General features: G+C 41.0%; 1 protein-coding gene across 8 annotated transcripts in view; it reads left to right on the top strand.

Moving 5' to 3' along the window:
- The window catches only part of PKN2 (protein kinase N2), a 136,166-nt gene that overhangs the window by 61,579 nt on the left and 53,432 nt on the right, over positions 1-21,155 (top strand). For all 8 annotated transcript variants that reach the window (XM_073357145.2, XM_073357144.2, XM_073357141.2 and 5 more), the window contains exons 3-4: positions 7,933-8,084; positions 19,185-19,302. In XM_073357145.2, the coding sequence (XP_073213246.2) occupies positions 7,933-8,084; positions 19,185-19,302 (270 nt within the window). The remainder of the gene's footprint in view (positions 1-7,932; positions 8,085-19,184; positions 19,303-21,155) is intronic.

The raw sequence follows: 21,155 nt of genomic DNA, 5'->3' as shown, positions 1-21,155 counted from the left end.
AACTGCATTCAAAAATAAAACAATGTAAAACTTTAGAACTTACAAGTCCACTCAGTCCTACTTCAGCCAGTCGCTCAGACAAATAAGTTTGGTTACAATTTGCAGGAGATAATGCTGCCCATGTCTTTGTTTACAATGTCACCTGAAAGTGAGAACAGGCTTTCGCATGGCACTGTTGTAGCCAGCATAGCAAGATATTTACGTGCCAGATGTGCTAAAGATTCATATGTCCCTTCATGCTTCAACCACCATTCCAGAAGACACGTGTGTGTCCATGCTGATGACAGCGTCTGCTCGATAACTATCAAAAGCAGAGCAGACTGATGCATATTTATTTTCATCATCTGAGTCAGATGCCACCAGCAGAAGGTTGATGTTCTTTGATGGTTTGGGTTCTGTATTTTCCACATCAGAGTGTTGCTCTTTTAAGACATCTGAAAGCATTCTCCATACCTCGTCCATCTCAGATTTTGGAAGGCACTTCAGATTCTTAAACCTTGGGTTGAGTGCTGTGTCTATCCTTAGAAATCTCACATTGGTACCTTCTTTGCATTCTGTCAAATCTGTTCTGAAAGTGTTCTTGAAATGAACATGTGCTGGGTAATCATCAGAGAAAAACATCCAAAATATTTAATAAATTTCAATTGGTATTCTATTGTTTATCAGTACGATTAATTTTTTTAATCACAGTTCATTTTTTGAGTTAATCGCATGAGTTAACTGCGATTAATCGACAGCCATACTTTTTATGAACATCAGATTCATAGTTTATTTTTTTTTTACACACACAAATACTTGAGGCCATAACTGTTACAAATTAAATTGCTAATAAATCTAATTTCAGAAATGTATATGAATCATAAAAGGTCTTTTGTTGGTGCTTTGGCTAGAGGTCTACGTCTTAATGCCATCAGAAATTATTTTCAGCAGCCACTTCAAGAGGAGGATTAGATGAGGAATTGGCATTAAACCTCCGTCATTAAGCACAGATTGCTCAAAAAGCTGTAGTATTGAATCTACCATTAGGTTCAGCATATTTTCTCTGATAATTCAAAGGTAATAGCTTTTGCCACAACATAAAATAGTTGTTTTTTTTTTGTTATAGAATTGCTGGTGTATCTAGCCTTGTTTTAGAAGTAAGGCTTGTATCTAGATCTCTCATCATCTTTCAGAATGTTGCATTACTCAAAGTGAGAGGCAGAGTTTTAGGAAAGTTAAATCAATGTGGTGGTGTTTAACCCAGAAAAAAGCATTAGACTGTACTGGATATGTGTTAAGTTATGCTTCATTGACAAACAAGATAATGGATGCTTGGTGGCCATTACTACTGTAAATCTGAAGGATTAATTCTAATCCAAAATATGGGCGTTTGTTTTGTTATTGCCTTGTGCACGTATGTAGAAGTGTTTTTCAAGTTATCTTAATGCTCTCCCATATGTCTTACAACTACAATTTACATAGAACAGTAAATCAAGTAGCACAATGCTGAACTATTTGACTTGTAACATGTGAACAGTTTATTCATATAATACTTATAGTATGCAGACTCCTATTTAACTAGGTACCCCATGGGAGGTACTACTTTATTCTTGTTGCAGAACACTTTTGGGGGAGAAAATGAGGCATCTGATTGCCTCTTTCCTTACCTCATCACACTTTTTCCTGGGCCTTATTTAATCTCTTCTCCTATAAATCTATTCTTCTGTTACATGCTTACAGTTACACAGCATAGAACTAACAGGCAGGAGGTAGATTTAACCAAAAGGGCAGGGAATGGGAAAGGTGAAGAAAGAGAGCCATGATGAAGAGGGGACACAATGTGGAGAACACAATTAGAAAGTCTGATGCTGCCTGAAAAATGAGCTGTTGGTAATAAAAACGCAGCAATGTGCATCTCAGGAGCTTCTGTTGGTCATGACACTGAAGGAGCTAAATACAATTAAATAATTTAAAATAAGATTAAAGTTAACTAGTTACCAAGGGTGCTTGCTTCTAATTGAATAGCTTAGCAGCATGCAGTAGTACCATCTGGGACACCAAATTCAGAAAGCAACCTGGGTTCCCAGATCTCATGCTGAGCTTGTTGAAAAGATAATGCTCTTAGCATCCAAGGCAAGAATCCCAGACAGTTTCAGAAGGAGATGAGCTCAATTATTCCACTAATGACTGCAATTTGGGTGGCAGTGTTTGTCAAAGTGAGGATTTAGAGGCAAAAACCATGTTTGCTAATAAGTACTGTACAAATCAAGCTGAAGAGACTTTACAAAAAAAAGTCCAAAGAATAAAAAATAAAGGTCAGTCATATATTATAAACAAAAACATTTCAAACTGAAAATGACCAGGATTCAAATTTAACCCAGTCTTATTTAAAAATGTGAGAAATGGGTCATCAATGAGTTAAAATATTTCCTTTAACTTGTTTTGTGAATTTGGTGAATTAGTGCTCTCTCTCAAAAGCAAAAGACTGAAACTGTTTTTAAAAAAATGTAGTGTAAGCAACTGATGTACATTAGCATTCAACTCTGCCAATACCCAGTAGTTTTAACCAAAAACACTTGTATTTTCTAGTCTGAGCAAAAATATTGTGCTAGTTATGGGAACCAGATAGACATCCACTAAAATCTGTATTGAAAGCCAAACTACTTCACTCATTACATAAACTGTAACTTCACCTAGGCATCAATAGGTAAAAGGCTGTTAATCCACAGTACAGTAAAGCTCTCCACATCTGCAATAAGATTACGGGCTTCATTAGTATAAAAATTAAAGGATGAAATATACAAATTAAATACTACATTTTCATTATTGTGCAAGTGAATGTGGCTAAATAATTAGAGAACCTTTTATTCACACATACCTCTTCCACCTGAAAAATACCTTCTTTTGTACCAGTTAAGCAAAGTACTTAGGATCATGTTTAATTTTAAGTATTTGCTTAAATCCAATTGACTTAAATGACCTGGATGAATTTATTACTCTTGTTTTTTGTTATGGTAGTGCCTAACTGGCCTTAATTGAGACTGGAGCTACACGGTGCTAGGTCCTATATAAATATAGAATGAGAGACAGCTCCTGCCCCAAAGTACTTACAACCTGAACAGACAATACAGAGAGAAGGGACATTAAAGGCTTTGCTGGTAGTGCTGCTTATAGTTAAGGTTGCCTAACACTTTCAACTATAAGATCTTGTTTTCAGTTGCTTAAAATTTAAACCATTCACATGAAATTTTCTATGCCAGATGCCTGCTTCAGGGTTCTCCGCCCTTTTTTTTATTTGGAGGTGGGGAGGGGAAGACTTTCAGCAAAAAATGGTTCTCTTGTTTTCTAAAACAAGATAAGCAAAAATACATTGTTTTGCTCTTGTTAAATTCCAACAGCCATTTCCTTGAGAATATCTAATACCTCCATGCTTGGGAGCAGGGACTCGGAATTTACAAATGCATTTGCTTTGGTGTTAGGGATGTGCCTTTTGCCTTCTCCTGTGAAAGCCAAATTTGAGTTGGTTAAGCAGTCAGTCTCTGAAAAATTATAGTTTACACATACACAGTAAAAGTCTGTTGGAGGATGGCAGTATGTATAGGACCATGCGGTCCTAGGGGTGCTGCTGCACCCCCTGGCTTGAAGTGGTTTCTATCATGTATAGGGTTTACAGTTTTCAGAGTAGCAGCTGTGTTAGTCTGTATCAGCAAAAAGAAAAGGAGTATTTGTGGCACCTTAGAGACTAACATTTATTTGAGCATAAGCTTTCGTGAGCTACAGCTCACTTCATCGGCTGCATCAGGTTTACAGTTTGGTTCAGTGGCTCTCAGCACCCCCACTATACAAATTGTTCCAGCACCCCTGGCAGTATGTTCTTGGAGGATTGTCTTCACTGAGCATGCTCCATCCCCACAGAGCAACTGAATGTGCTCTATCCTGCAGGGGCTAAGCAGAAATTTTCCTGCTTTTGTTCCTCTAGGGCAGTGGTTTTCAAACCATGGGTTGCGACCCAGAACTGGGTTACAGAATGGAAGGGACTGGGTCACAGCGGCTCTGGTCAGTCCCGTCGGTGGTGCTGCCCGGCTAAGGCAGGCTAGTTCTTACCTGTTCTAGCACCACGCTGTGCCCCAGAAGTGGCCAGCAGAAGGTCTGGCTCCTGGGGGGTGGAACAGGGGCATGGGCTCTGTGTGCTGCTCCTACCCCGAGTACTGGCTCTGCACTCCCGTTGGCTGGTTCCCGGACAATGGGGGCGAGGGCAGTGCCTACAGGCAAGAGCCACCTAGGAGCCATACCTGCTCCTGGCCACTTCTGGGGCACAGCAGGATCCGCGGTGACAGGACAGACAGACAGACAGACAGCCTGCCTCTGCACCCCCGCTGTGCCGCTGACTGGGAGCTGCCTGAGGTAAGTGCGTGCCCCAACCTCCTGCCCCAGCCCTGAGCCCCTCCCACACCCCAAACCCTTCATCCCCAGCTCCATTGGGTCACTGACATCAACAATTTTCTTCAGCTGGGTTGCCAGAAAAAAAGTTTGAAAACCAGTGCTCTAGGGGGCCAATGTGATGTCAGGCGGGGGCGCTCAGTGACCCTCCGCTAGCACTCAGGCAGCAAGGAGAAGGAGGAGGAAGCAACCTGACTTGAGTGCAAAGGAGTCAGGGAAGGATTAGGCAGGGGACAATAGGAGCTAGGTAGGAGAGAGGAATATGAGTTGGGAAAGAGGAGAGTGAATGGGAAAATAGGAGCACAAGTGCAGAAGTCTATAACCATTAGAGAACTCTCCCCTCCAAAACCTGGTAATGAATGCAAGATTCTGGAGTCTCAACATTCTTTGCTGTCCAGTATAAAGCTGTGAAAATCACTAGCAAAATGGATTTTTTCCCCCTCTAGTAGTTGATCCACATGGAAGATAACAGCCTACTATTGCTGTTTGCTACAAGTTACTCGGTAAGCTCAAATAGAGTGTTGTGGAGCTAAAGGTCCCAACCCTGCTGATGACCCATGTAAGGGTCACTTTGGTTCTACCTGATGGAGGAATCGTGTTGTTAAAGACTATTATAATGCGCACGAGGTGAGTGAATTACAGTTGCACAAGTAACCTTAATTCTGATATTTCTTAACTTTTGAGTGTTTTACTCTGGAATCTTAATATGCTTTTCATGTAGGGGAAGGGTTCTATAATTTCCTGAGTATGTGTGTTTTAAAAAGCAACTGTAAAAGCAAACTTAATCGTGTCCAACTACAATGACTCCACTTGGGTCATCAGAAGGGTTGGGGACTCTATCACTTGAGCTAATTAAGTAACTGGTAATTGTAAAAAATATGCAAGTAGAGTAGATGGTGTGATGGCTTGCACAGGTTATGATAATTATGTTATTGGTTTTGTTTGAGTGGGGAAATTAGTAGGTGAGGATTAGCTGAATGGAATGACAAAAAAAAAAAAAGGGAGAGGGAACATGGAAGAGATGGAGGCATGTGGGATAGGTTTATCTTAAACCTGTTTGTGTCATCTTAAACTAAGCCGAAATAAGACTATTTAAACAGAAATTGTTTCCAACAAGCCTCTGGAACTGGTTTAACAAAGATAGTTTAAAGAAACTTAAATTATACCAATGCAACTCTCCATTTAGGCTGGGGCTAAGACCCAGAAGACAGGATGTACTGGGAAACCCAGAAGGAATAACTTCGGTGGTTTTAAAAATGTTATGACATTATTTTTATTAACCTGAGCTTTTGGGCAGTAAGGATGAAGTGAAACTTTAGGAGGCACCTGAATGAGGAAAGTGTGGTGCAGAAGACAATTCAGAAAATTGCTGCATCAAAAGCAGTTCGTATGGGAAATCTGAGAGCAGCCTTTACAGAGATTGACGTCTGTAGGAGAAAAATTATACGGCAGACTTGAAAGCAAATGCATTAAATCTCCAGAACTACTGTATATTCTACTTACCAGAAAGTTCTGCAGAAGTAATGTGAAATAGCACATGCTAAAAAAATAACTGGCATTTGAAATTGGGAAGTTGCTAATGTAGTGCCTCTCTCTCGCTCTGTGTGTGTGTGTGTGTGTATATATATATATATAAAAAAACGAGAAGTTCTTAGGAAGTTGATCAGTGAGTCTCATTTTAGTTCCAAGGAAAGTAATTGAAAATTTACATAAGAATAGAATATCACAACACTCACTTCTAAGTATAACCTTCTAGGGACAAACCAGGATGACTTCTCTAATATAGTGCCTCTCTCTAAATTATTTTCTGCTTAAAAGAAATAAAATAGATGATGTGGTGGGCGTAATTTACTTGGTTTTTCAGAAAGGTTTGGATAGGGGCCCTATTAGCCACAGGTGAAAAAATCTTACTGGGGATTAAAACTGGTTAAGCAATAGGAAATAATCAAGTGAACACTGATTCTTAGAATGGAGAGAGATTAATAGTTTGTACTCCAGGAGATGGAATTTGGATAAGTGATTAATGTACTTATCTATAGGAGGTAGTAGTTGACAAGTAATGGAACTTGTTGATGACAGTATAACTTGGTTGATAAAAGCTGCAACAAATGCTGTTAAAAAAGGAATAGGGATCTCTAATAGAACTGGACTCACCCGGCAGCACCTCCTGCTGGTTGTCCTTGGGAATTAGCTCGTCAGCCTCTGGAGCGCCATCTGGTGATCCGCCTTACCACCGGCCCCAGTCCCTCCGAAGATCCAGTGCCTCCTCCCACTGGGGTGCTGCCCCCAGCAGTAAACCCCAGACAGTAAAATCCCTGAGGGTCTCCCCTCCCTGGGGAATCCCCCACCCACTACCTCCACCTTGCCTCAGTCTTGGCCACTGCCAGTCATTGCTTATTCTCCCTCCCCAGGGCTGACTGCAGTGTATCAGCCACTCATCACAGGTGAGGGGGTTTGGACCTGCTGCCTCTGCCTATCTATGGGCTGCCCCCTTGCAACCCCAGTACCTAATAGGCCCTAATCTAGGCCTCGCAGCCTGGGGGTTTTCAGGCCAGAGCTCCCCTGCTCCCAAGGCCTTTCCCCCTCAGCCCTGCTCCAATATAGGTATTACCTAAGTCCCTGCAGCCAGGCCCTTCCCTCTCTAAATGCAGAGAGAGACTCTGGCTAAGCTTCTGCCTAGCAGCCCCTTTATAGGTCCAGCTGCGGCCTGATTGAGGCTTGGCCCAGCTGTGGTCATTTCCCCAATCAGCCTAGCTTTTCTTGGCCTCAGCCCTGGGGCTCTCTCCTAGGGCTGGCTTTTAAGCCCCACAAGACAAGAGCGGGTAACCACCCCACTACAGGATCTAAAAAAATAACATTCCCAAGCAAGAATATATCATTCTCTTTTCCCAAGTTATACTTTTTCAGTAATCTGGCTACTCAGTTAATTACCCAGATACCTGTGATTCCATTAGTTCCCCTGAATCGGCAATCACTCAGCACAGTATATACGTACTGTTAGGAAGAGTTCATGTTACCAGTTCCTTCATCTTGCTGGAAACTGCATCTGGCATGTCTCTAATGATTGAAATAATGTTAGATATAATGTATTTAATATATCTGTTCGTAGACCTTACCAATCACTATTGAATATGGTCATCCAGGAACTTTTCTTCTTTTTCTAGTTTAAGTTGGGTTGGAGGGTTTGGGAAGGCTTAATGGTAAACTACACTTTGCCCTTAAACTTCAGACATCTTAGAAAAGACAAATTCTCCATGGGGACAGATAAACAAAGCTAGGTACCTTTTACCAACCCAGTAAATGATTCATGTGTATTAGCCCATGCGCAGCAATCACTGGGCTTTCACCGGGTTTTTCACATTAAAGCATATTTGCAATATTGTCTCAAAATATCTCTGCACAATTTTAATATTTAAATACAAAGCTTTCTCTTTATTAAACATTATATTTGAAGTATATTAGAAAAGCTTTATTGGCTTGTTATGAAAATTACATCTTGTATTTAATTCACAGAGTGTCCCAGAACACCAGATACTCCAAACAGTGACCCTCGTTTTTCTACGAACAACAGATTGATGGTTTTAAAAAAGCAATTGGATATAGAACTGAAAGTAAAGCAAGGAGCAGAGAATATGATACAAATGTATTCAAATGGCTCTTCAAAGGTAAGGCTTTGGAATACTTAAAGAACACTGAAATAACCAAAAATATAAAAATCATGTAGTTTGAACATATGAACAGTGTTGTCAAGGTTCCTCCCCCACTCTGAACTCTAGGGTACAGATGTGGGGACCTGCATGAAAAACCTCCTAAGCTTATCTTTACCAGCTTAGGTCAAAACTTCCCCAAGGTACAAAATATTACACCCGTTATCCTTGGACTGGCCGCTACCACCACCAAACTAATACTGGTTACTGGGGAAGAGCTGTTTGGACGCGTCCTTCCCCCCAAAATACTTCCCAAAACCTTGCACCCCACTTCCTGGACAAGGTTTGGTAAAAAGCCTCACCAATTTGCCTAGGTGACTACAGACCCAGACCCTTGGATCTTAAGAACAATGAACAATCCTCCCAACACTTGCACCCCCCCTTTCCTGGGAAATGTTGGATAAAAAGCCTCACCAATTTGCATAGGTGACCACAGACCCAAACCCTTGGATCTGAGAACAATGAAAAAGCATTCAGTGTTTTACAAGAAGACTTTTAATAAAAAATAGAAGTAAATAGAAATAAAGAAATCCCCCCTGTAAAATCAGGATGGTAGATATCTTACAGGGTAATTAGATTCAAAAACATAGAGAACCCCTCTAGGCAAAACCTTAAGTTACAAAAAAGATACACAGACAGAAATAGTTATTCTATTCAGCACAATTCTTTTCTCAGCCATTTAAAGAAATCATAATCTAACACATACCTAGCTAGATTACTTACTAAAAGTTCTAAGACTCCATTCCTGTTCTGTCCCTGGCAGAAACCAGCATACAGACAGACACAGACCCTTTGTTTCTCTCCCTCCTCCCAGCTTTTGAAAGTATCTTGTCTCCTCATTGGTCATTTTGGTCAGGTGCCAGCGAGGTTACCTTTAGCTTCTTAACCCTTTACAGGTGAGAGGAGCTTTCCCCTGGCCAGGAGGGATTTCAAAGGGGTTTACCCTTCCCTTTATATTTATGACAAGTGTGCTATTTTTTATTTTAAGAAACTACATAGTAATGTAGAACTTAGACAATTAATGTTATACTCTTCACCTCTAGAAGTGTGGTTTCATCCTACCGAAGGTGCTCATTAAGAGGTGGTTTAGTTTTCATCAGTTCTATCCCATGGGTTTCAACCTACATAATGAATCGAGTTTATGAAATCTAGCACCTGTTAATCTTTGATTATGCATGATTCACTCTAAAAAGCAGGGCATGCTGTGTAGTGCTTTACATGGTGTGACATATTGTGATGCTTATTCTGGGTATTATGGCTTTTATGAAGGGAAATCATGCCTCACCAATCTATTAGAATACTTTGAGGGAGTCAGCAAGTGTGTGGACATGCGTAATCCAGTGGATAGAGTGTACTTGGACTTTTACAAAGCCTTTGACAAGCTCCCTCATCAAAGGCTCATAAGCAAAGTACGCAGTCATGGGATAAGAGGGAAGATTCTTCATGGGTCAGTAACTGATTAAAAGATAGAAAATAAAGGGTAGGAATAAATGGTCAGCTTTCGCAATGGAGAGAGGTAAATAGCAGGGTTCCCTAAGGATCTGTACTGGAACCTGTTCTGTTTAACATATTTATAAATTAAATGGAAAAGGAGGTGAAGGGTGAGGTGGCAAAATTTGCAGATGATACAAAATTATTCAGGATAGTTAAATCCAAAACTGACTGTGAAGAGTTACAAAGGAATCTCACAAAACTGCGTGACTGGGCAACAAAATGGTACATGAAATTGAGTGATGATAAAGTAATGCACATTTGGAAAACATAATCCCAACTATACATATAAAATGATGGGGCTCTAAATTAGCTGTTACCGCTCAAGAAGAGAGCTTGGAGTCACTGTGGATAGGTCTCCGAAAACATCCGCTCAATGTGCAGCAGCAATCAAAAAAACTACCAATGTTGGGAACTATTTGGGATGGGATAGATAACAAAACAGAAAATATCAAAATGCCACTGTATAACTCCATGGTACACCTACACCTTGAATACTGCATGCAGTTCTGGTTACCCCATCTCAAAAAAATACAAAAAAATACCCATACACCTCTACCCCGATATAACGCGATCCCATATAACACAAATTCGGACATAACGCGGTAAAGCAAAAATGGTTTTCTGTCTCGTCTACAACATACAGTACTTTTATTCTGTTTAATTCCAGTTCATACATTTAATGATTAGCTCGTACATATTCAGTATATATGTTTTTACAAGCCTGCCTTGGATCGAAAGTCGAAACACAAAGCCGAGCGCATTTACAACATTTTTAAACTTTCACTCCGTTCTTCTTTTCATAAAAAACAGTCTTGTCTGCAAGTCTTAATTAAAGTTATAACGTTGACAGTTTAAATCCGTTAATAGTTTAAAACCATTGAAAGTTTAAATTCCGTTTTGCGGACAACAAAATCATGTGCGAGGTGGTAGCTAATTTTCAACAGCTGTTATAATAAAAACGGCCTTTGTATTTATAACCATGCCTAATTTATCAGAAAGGAGAGTTCAGTCTAACTTCGTTGTTGGCTAACCTGCTGCTGCCTTGCCAGTTTAAAGTTGTTACAAACCATCCGTGGTTGGCGCCTCGGCTCTTAAAATGTGGCTTCTGTCAAATTACATACATGCACATTTGTACACACAACGTACTGTATGTATCAAAGTGGTGGAACGAATGTGCAACAATGAGAAGGCAGGAGTAAACGTATGTTGCCTGCCGATGGTCCCATTAGGCGTTCTCATCTCGCCCGCCTATTTTAATCTCATTTCTAAATTGTGTACAGTATCGACTAAGCTTAAGTTGTCTCACTAGTTGTATTTTGGAAACATTGTAACTCTGCGCTGACATTTTCTAAACAATTTTAAAAAATTGTTAGCATTAATATTAAAATACCATTGACATAATGGCAAGTTGTTCACAGCCATGGAAATGAAAGGCATGGACCGTCAAAGAAAAACTGGAAGCTTTGGACAGACTGAAATCAGGAATGAGCCAAGTGAAGGTCTCAAAAGAACTAGGAGTGGGAGAAACAACATTAAGATGAGGAAAAGTTACGATCAGTGCTAGTTGAACTGGATGAACGTGAAGGTCTGGAAAGGAAACGCCTCAAAACTGCCCAGGATAACCAACTAGATAGAGCAGTATTTATGTGGTTTACCCAAGAACGCTCTGATGGCACGCCAATTTCCAGTGACATAAGGAAACAAGTGGAGAAATTGAAGAAGGATCTCTATTTTAGATGCTTGGGTGAGGACGCTTTTGCACATCAAGGTAATGAATTTAAAGCTAGCAGTGGATGGCTTAATCGTTTTAAAAAACGTCATGGCATTCGGCAAGTCACAATTTCAGGAGAGACGTGCTCTGCAGATATAAAAGCTTGCAACGAATACCCGCTAAAGTTACAAGAGATCATCGTCGAGTGTGGCTATGCTCCGGAGCAAATCTATAACGCTGATGAAACCGGCTTATGTTACTGTATGCTGCCGGATAGAACACTTGCTTCTAGGACTGAAGAACAAAAGGCCGAAGGTTTTAAGGTGATAAGAGAGTGACAGTACTTTTCTGCGTGAGTAAAATCGGTTCACATAAACTTAAACCTCTGTGCATAGGAAAATCCAGGTTACCTTGGGCTTTCCACCATAAGAACATGGATTCGCTTTCATTCATTTATCGCCATTCAAAAAAGCCTGGATGACATTGGATATTTTCGAGGAATGGTTTAATAAATATTTTGCACCAGCTCTCTGGAGTCACCTACGCAGACAAAACCTGGATCCAAAAGCATTGCTCCTACTTGACAACTGTCCCGCCCACCCCCCAGTAGAGACCTTAACTAACAAAGACGGGAAGATAAAGGTGAGCTACCTTCCTAAGAACACAACATCCAAAATACAGCCCCTTGATCAAGGCATTATAGCCACATTTAAAATGAACCATCATAAAGTCTTAGTAAAGAAAATTGTTGAGGACAACAGTAGCATAACAGATGTAATAAAGAAATTGAATTTGCTGGATGTATTTAACTTAGGGGAGAGAGCCTGGCTAGGAATCACTCCGTCAACGATAGAGAAATGTTGGCATCATGGTTTCAAAAGTGCTTTTGTCACTGAAAGTGATGACAACCAAGATGAGGAAGAAGATGAGAACAACTTTGAAGGTTTTACGGAAGAAGAGGCCATGAAGGCAGAACAAGTCTACAAGGAACTTATGGCTCAAAGTGGGATAGTTAATCAAGAATGGATGGAGGTGGATGCTATGTGTCCAACCTATGAACGACTTACAGATGTAGATATAATTCATAATGTTGCCCCTCAACAAAAAACTCCCATCTCCAAAATGTTTTCAAACTATTTAATAGTTAACAGTTCATATTACTGAACAATATATGTATAACATAGTTGGCTAAGTGACAAAGTGGCCTATGCTCCTATTTGCTAAAATACCAAAATCCTTTTTTACAGTAATTTGTCAGGATGTGTAATTAAAAGCTTTTTCTGATATTTTATGTGAATTTTGCATTTTCCTAAGCATTACTGCAGACCAAATGATTAATGTATGATGAAATGTAGCTCACATGGTTGCATTTAGCAGTGTTTAGTACCTGTGTAGTTAATAAGTTTTAATAAGTGTAGTTTTAAGTAAGCTTATAAAATAATTGTTGTAATTAAAGAAAGGAGATACAATTTAACCATTGTAGAACAGATTTATTTACTGCATACACCATGTTAGTTCTAACAAAATGATTTGCTGACTATTAATAACGGAAATGCTCGAGGCCAAAGCGAGTTCAATATACCGCGGTTTCACCTATAACACGGAAAGATTTTTTTGGCTCCTGAGGACCGCGTTATATTGGGGTAAAGGTGTATTAGAATTGGAAAAGTACAGAGAAGGGCAACAGAAATGATTAGTGGTATGGAACAGCTTCCATATGAGGAGAGATTAAAAAGACTGGGATTGTTCAGCCTAGAGGGATTTGATAGATATCTATTAAATCATGAACCTTATCAAGAAAGTGAATAGGAAAGTATTATTTACCCCTTCACATAACACACAAACCAGGGGTCACCCCGTGAAATTAATAGGCAGCAAGTTTGAAACAAACAAAAGGAAGTACTTCTTCACATAATGCACAGTCTACCTGTGGAACTCATTGCAAGTGGAAGTTGTGAAGGCCAGAAGTATAACTGGGTTCAAAAAAGAATTTGATAAGTTAATGGAGGATTAGGCTATCTGGCTATTAGCGAAGATGGTCAGAGATGTAACCCCATGCTCTGGTGGGTCTCTAAACCTCTGACTTCAAGAAGCTGGGCCTAGACACTCAGGGATGATTCGTTTGAAATTGCTATGTTCTTTCCCTCTGAAGCATCTGGCACTGGCTTCTGTCAGAAGATTGAATACTGAGCTATATGGATCATTGGTCTGACACAGTATGGCTGCTCTTACGTACGTAAGAGTGGTGCATCTTTTTAATCCATTGGGCTAAAGGATGATTTGAGCAAGATTTTTGAGCTCTAGTGTTCATGCCAGTCCAGCAGAATGTGTCTTTGCAAAATATGTCCATGAAAGGCATACATCAGTTTTAGCCAACAGTAACAGATTCTTGTACAAAGACAAACTATCAGTCTTTTCCTCCCATTTTATAGGGAAGCTATCAGGATTTTATGAATCTACTATTAATCTTTCTAAATATAAAGTGTACTAGTTCTTTTTAAAGGGTAATTGCTCTAATTACTCTTATGTGGAGGAACACTTGGAAGAAAGCTAAAGAGAAAACTTACTTAAACATAAGGTTTTTTTTTGTAGATGTCTTGATATTCTATATAGTAAAGTTACAATCTAACTTTCTGACATTAACAAATGTTACAAAAGAGCTAAATAAATTATAGATCTGAAAATATATATATATAACACATACACATAGTAGAATCAAAAGATGTTAAAGGAAAAATTTATGGAGGAATACTAAATAGGTTCTCTTTAATTTTGTGGCTCACATATCATTATTTTTATGATGTACATTGTTCTAGATGAGTCATCTAATCAAGGCTTTTTTAAACCAAACACGGAAATATTTATTTATTTATTCGTGGATATAAAGGAAGTCTCAATATTCAAATGAGAAAAATCAGACAGCGCCTAAAATCCTTCTTTCTGTAAAAACACTCCCCCGCTCCCCCCACGCAAAACAGTCTATTATTTCAGTAGGTCTCAAACTTTTTTTTTTTGCGGACCACTTGAAAATTGCTGAGGGTCTGGGCGGACCACTTAATGATCTTTCCAAATGTTGTTTGTACCATTAGCTAACTATTGTAAAGCGCTTTGGATAAAAACCCTATATTTAAAAAAAACCTTAATAATAAAAAAAATTCTACAAATAAAAGCACACAACTCTTATTTTAATATCAGTATTCTTACCTTTCTAATGCAATGGATGTGTCCGCTCCCACCACGGCAACCCCTGAGCTAGGGCTGGGAAGGAGGGGGGTCTCCCCTGCCATGTCAGTCACTGAGCTGGGCTGGGAAGGAAGGGGGTTTCTTCCTCTCTCCTCTGCTGTGGCAGCCACGGAGTTGTGGCTGGGAAGGAGGGGGGGGTCTCTTCCCCCACCACAGCAGCCACAGAGCTGAGGCTGGGAAGGAGGGCCGTATCTCCCCAGCAACCGCAGCCCTGGAGCTGGAGAAAGTTGCCTCTTTGGCTGCCGCAGCCTTGCACATCCCAAATTCCCACCACCCCATTTTCTCACCCAGCCCCTACTCCCCCGAAGGCCACCACCTCACCTTACATGTGCGTCTTTTCCAGGGTCTAGGCACCTAATTAGTGGAGCCACACCTGCGCGGCTCCTCTAATTCAGTGAGTGGCCCTTCATTCTCTCATGTGCGGCCACCCAGGCGCACACCTTAGAGGGAACTATACACAGACCACCAGAGTTTGAGAACCTCTGTATTATTGGGTTGAATCCAGTATGAGTTTCTCTTGACATCTCCAGTTGGAACTGCCCAATACTTTGGGGTCCTTTACCAAAACACCTGCCTGTCATGCACCTGTGGCTTACTAGATTGAAAAGGAAGTAGTGGTAAGGCAGCTGGAAGAAGTACCAAAAGCGTACCTTTTAACCAAAGTCCATACAAGCTTAGATTGTGTCCATCTACCTGCTCATGTACCCTGACTTCCAGGTCATTTATATCCTTGTGAGGTCATATGACCAGTCTCTCTAGCTCAGCTTTAGGTACTCCTAAAAAAATTCAGGTGATCCCCATGGATCATCATTAAGGCTGCGATTTTGTCAGGGAGTTCGCAGAAGTCATGGAATCCGTAACTTCCAAAGACCTCTGTGACTTCAGCCCCCGCGGCTAGGAGCCGCAGGGTCCTGCCACCTCTTGCAGCGGCAGGGAGCTGTGAGGTACCCCGCCGCTTAAGCTCTGAGCCGCCATGGGTGGTGAGGAGTTACTCCTCAGCTTCTTGGCTACCACGGCAGGGCAAGGGCATCCCCGCAGGGCCCCAGGGGGACCCCTGCAGTTCCAAGCCGTGGATGGAGGGGGATCCTGGAGCTCTGAGCCCTCACGGGTGCTGGGGGCCTCCCAGAGCTCACAGTTGCCCAGCCCCATTCCATTTTATCATGGATATTTTTAATAAAAGTCAGGTACAGGTGACCAGGCTTCTGTAAATTTTTCTTCATTGCCCATGACCTGTCCTGTGACTTTTACTAAAAATACCCATGACAAAATCTTAGCCTTTAATCATCATCAGAAATGCACCAGTGTGGCCTCTCATAGCCCGGGGTCCTTTAAGCTGAAGCAGGCAATTATAATCAGTCACTGAATCTTTTACTTGCTAATTGATAAATGTTTAAATCAGTCCAGTTTCATGTATGGTGGCGGGGTTAGGAAAGGGAAGATGCTTCTTCTGAAACACTGTCCCCAATGGTTTCTGCAACAAATATAAAATGATATGCCACGTATCCATTTTGTCTGCTGCACAGTTCTCAGTTGTGACTAAAACAGCTGAACTGCTTTAACCTGTACGCATAAAAATCTGGACTACGGTTAAGGTATCAAATAAAAAATTTAAAAGAACCCAAGTACCTGCAAGTGATGCAACTGAAATGGCTGGGATTGGGGGGAGGGGACATGATGGGGAGAGAAGGACTAGCAAATTCGACCAGCTCCCAGTGATCCAGCAGGTCTTTGAAAAGCAGTTTGTGGCGCTCCAGCCGTTTAATATACAGACTAAATCATCCTTTTCATTTTACTCCAATTCTGTTTGAGTGGAAGGAATCCTAGGACTGCAAGGGGCCTTGATAGGTCTTCTAGTCCAGTCCCCGGCACTCAAGGCAGGACCAAGTATTATCTAGACCAACCCTGACAGGTGTTTATCTAACCTGCTCTTAAAAATCTCCAATGACAGAGATTGTTCAGTCTCCCTAGGCAGTTTATTCCAGTGCTTAACCACCCTGACGGTTAGGAAGTTTTTCCTAATGTCCAACCTAAACTGCCCTTGCTGAAATTTAAGCCCATTGCTTCTTGTCCTATCCTCAGAGGTTAAGGAGACAAAATTTTATTCCTTCTGCTTGTAACAATCTTTTATGTACTTGAAAACTATTGTCATGTCCCCCCTCAGTCTTCTCTTCTCCAGATTAAACAAACCCAATTTTTTCAATGTTCCCTCATAGGTCATATTTTCTAGACCTTTAATAATTTCTGTTGCTCTTCTCTGGACTTTCTCCAATTTGTCCACATCTTTTCTGAAATGTGGCACTCAGAACTGGACACAGTACTCCAGTTGAAGTCTAATCAGTGTGAGATAGAGTGGAAGAATTCCTTCTTGTGTCTTGCCTACTATACTCCTGCTAATACATCCCAGAATGATGTTTGCTTTTTTTGCAACAGTGTTATACTGTTAACTCCTGTTTATCTTATGACCCTCAGATCACTTTCTGCAGTATTCCTCCCTACGCTGTCATTTTCCATTTTGCATGTGTGCAACTGATTGCTCCTTCCTAAGTAGAGTACATTGCCTTTGTCCTTACTGAATTTCATCCTATTTACTGCAGACAATTTCTCTCATTTGTCCAGGTGATTTTGAATTTTAGTCTTATCCTCCAAAGCACTTTCAACCCTCCCAGCTTGGTGTCATCTGCAAACTTTATAAGTGTACTCTCTATGCCATTATCTAAATTACTGATGAAGATAGAGCAGAACCTGACCGAGAACTGATCCCTGTGGGATCCCACTTGGTATGCCCTTGCAGCTTGACTGTGAACCACTAATTACTGTTTGGGAGTGGTTTTCCCACCAGTCATGCAGCCACCTTACAGTAGCTCCATCTAGGTTGTATTTCCCCTAATTTGTTTATGATAAGGTCATGCAAGATTAGTATCAAAAGCCTTAGTAAAGTCAAGATATACCACATCTACTGCCCCCCCCCCCGGCGTCCTCCCAATCTGCAAGGTTTGTTCATGTTCTGAGCTTGATAAATCCACTAGACTGATACTAACCAAATAACTAAACCCAGTGTGCCCTTTTTCCACAGCTGGGATCCCAAGGCTTATTTTCCCCATGGGTTTCCTTCTCCCCACTTCTTTGCTCCCAGTGAGTGACTGCAGAATTTCCCTTTGTAGCCCCCTGCTACTTCAAATTTCAAATCTCTGGGCCTCCCTCCATATGCAACTATGAAGGTTAATTGGCCTCTCTTCTGGACCACCTTAACCCCTTCGGGGCTGATACGGGTGCTTAGAAATGTTCTGCATTCACGGAGATTCAGGCATTAAAATATCTAAGCACAACAGACGTTATAACAAGTACTCAGGTCTGACTCTGAGGCTACGTTTGTACATTTCTGTTAAAAGTATGTGATGTCTTTTACCACACCATGGATTACCTGCATCTTCTCTCATGTAGGAGCCGGGGTGCCCACAGCTGTATGCACGTTGTGTACAGTGCATACTACTGGTGGGGAGTAGGGCCACCCAGAGTGCGGGGCAAAAGGGGAAGTTTGCCCTGGGCCCCCAGACCTGTGTGACGCTGCAATCCCATACACTGGTTCAGAACACCGCTCGCTGAAACTTGGCCCGGCAGCCCTTCAGTCAGGACAGAGGGGCTGCCAGGCCAAAGCTGAGTATCACTAGCTGCCATGCTAAATTAAAGTGAGAGTGATTTTTAGTTATGTACCGTATGAAAACATTTAGAGGGGATCCATGTGTAGAAGTGTTACCAATAAGTAAAACAGAAATCTGTAGCAGTAAGGGCATGGGCGAAAATCAGAGCAATAAGGTAAAAACAGGTCAGCAAGGTAGATAGAACTATGATCTTACGAGATCTGATGTTCCTAGACAATGTCACATTTATCCAGATTATTTCCAATAGAATGGCTTGAAGTGTTTTCATGAACTAAAAATATACTTCCACCCTAGCTTACTTTCCATTAACGTCCTAGAGTAGTTTGGTGAATTGGTTTGCTGCATTATGTGATCTGTAGGGCCTTACCAAATTCACAGCCATGAAAAATATGGCACGGACCGTGAAATCAGACTTCCTCTGGGAAATTTAGCTATTGGGGGAAGGGAGAGCAACAGGGCTGGGGACACCGCTGCTGGGGTCTCCTACCGTTCACCAGGCTCCAGCTACTAGGCTGGGGAGGGACAGGACTTCCTCTTCCCCTGCATGGCTACTTAAGGTGGAGATCAGACCCACCTCCACCTTTGGGAACCTCTTCCAGCTGTGAACATAGCAAAGAAGTGAGGGTGGCAATCCTGTGACCACCCTCTACAATAGCTTTGTGACTCCCACCCCCATGGTCCCCTTTTGGGTTGAGACCCCCAGGGTTACAACATTGAAATTTCAGGTGTAAACATCTGAAAATATGAAATTGACCAATTTAAAAACCCTTTGGCCGTGAAATTGACCAAAATGGACTGTGAATTTGATAGGAGGTCCTAGTGATCTACTTTGCAAACTTTAAACGTTTCATGCTTTGGGAATAAATGTCAGCTGCTGTTAACTAGGTTTCGTCTTCACCTCTTTGTCATCCCGAGTGTTTACATTTTAAAACTTCCTTCTTTTTTTAATAGGATCGAAAACTCCTTGCTACAGCTCAACAGATGCTCCAGGACAGCAAGACGAAAATAGAAGTCATAAGGATGCAGATTCTTCAGGCAGTCCAGACCAATGAGTTGGCTTTTGATAATGGTGATGAAGTAGAGAAGACAGAAATGTGCTTACTAATGTTTGAATTTTACATAGGGTTGTACTAATATGTATTTATGACTGCAAGAAAACCTTGGTGGATGAGGAGGTCAGATAGAAGACAGGATTTGGTTTTAATGAACTTAAATAGCACAGCACAACAGAGATGCCACACTACATATTCAGACCTGAATGTGATTTTTCTAAGGAAAAAATGCTTTCCCTGATGTGTAGCTTGTGGTTTGCTTTGCATTATCTTTTCACACCTCGTCCTTTCCACTTTGGCTTTTCCTTTAATATATTTCATATGCTCTTGCTCTTTTTTTTTCTGCTGTGGAGAAAATAGCTGCTGTGTGTGGGTAGCAATTCCTCTTTGAAATTTTACAGCTTTTAATTTTTTTAAAGGTTTCACAGTAGCAGTTGTGTTAGTCTGAATCCGCAAAAAGAAAAGGAGTACTTGTGGCACCTTAGAGACTAACCAATTTATTTGAGCATAAGCCTTCTTGAGCTACAGCTCATTTTCCACTGCATGCATCCGATGAAGTGAGCTGTAGCTCTCAAAAGCTTATGTTCAAATAAATTGGTTAGTCTCTAAGGTGCCACAAGTACTCCTTTTAATTTTTTTAAAGAAGTTCAGTTTGGTTAAGGTCCCAATTCTGCCCACCTAACTCATGTGGATAGTCCAGGACTGTTAATTCTAATGGGAACATTTAAGAGAGTAAGGCAAATAGGATTTGGGCCCACATCTGGCAATTTTAGGCCAGGGAAGAAACTATGAGTTTTTACAAACCAAAGCACAAAATTGTCTCAAACCAGATCTTTTCGTTGCTCAAACACTACTCAGAATTTAGTGGTGTGGTGTTTTCTGTGTTTTTTGTTTGTTTGTTTTTTTGAAAGTTCCCTTGCAGGCCAAGAGAACTTATCTGCTATTTTTCAGTCTACAGGGAAATTTTACAGATAAGTTAAAGGCCCTGAACTATCATAGTATGATGCTGTTAAATTATGAGCAGTGTGTTATCTCTAGTTTTTAAATCTTGTACATCTATATTTTGTGAATTATTGAAATTGCCTGATAATCAGGGCTTGATGTATCCATTTGTTAGTGATAAGTGGGAAGTCTTTTTACTGGGAAGTGTCATAAATTTTGTCAAACTACAACCATAAGATTTAGAAATGTACAGAGAACCTACCAAATTTAAATCAATGCACTGTTATCTTCTTGAGTATGCAGACAGGACTGCAGTGTCTCCACTGCTGCTCCTAGATTTGCCAAACGGTACTAGAAGGTATCAGTAACACTAAGAGACAAGGTGGGTAAGGTCATATATTTTATTGGACCAACTTCTGTTGGCGAGGGAGACAAGTTTTTGAGTACACAGCTGTTCTTCAGGATATTGCCTAACCCACCTTGTCTCTCTAATATCCTGGGACCGACACGGCTACAACAACACTGCATACATCAATAACACTGGTCATGTTCACTCTTTACTTTTCTGAACTCTGGAGGCAGTAGTGAAACTGTCAAGTAATTCTCTGCTGCTGCTTGGAAAATCTGAGCACCAGCAGAAGGCGTCACTAGTTACTGACCAAAAACAATTTGGGAAAGGTATGGTGTAAGACCTCTCTCATCCCCCATTCTTGCAGCAGCCACAAGACCTGGGGTGTGGTGTGGAATAGGGCAACAGTTAGAGCTTCAAACTGATCAGACATCATCTTGTCAGAGAGTGATATGAAAGATGAAGTCTCCAGTTTGGGTTCAGAGGCAGAAATCCAGAAGAAAAACTCAAAATCTTACCCTTTCCAGTAGGTAGGGGGCTGTGTGGGAGACTTGGCTTTTTGCAAGGGCATTGTCCCTT

This window comes from Lepidochelys kempii, chromosome 8, assembly GCF_965140285.1.
Source record: "Lepidochelys kempii isolate rLepKem1 chromosome 8, rLepKem1.hap1, whole genome shotgun sequence".
Classification (NCBI taxonomy): domain Eukaryota; kingdom Metazoa; phylum Chordata; order Testudines; family Cheloniidae; genus Lepidochelys; species Lepidochelys kempii.
Note: the sequence above shows the minus strand (reverse complement) of the source record. Positions and strands in the feature narration are given on the sequence as shown.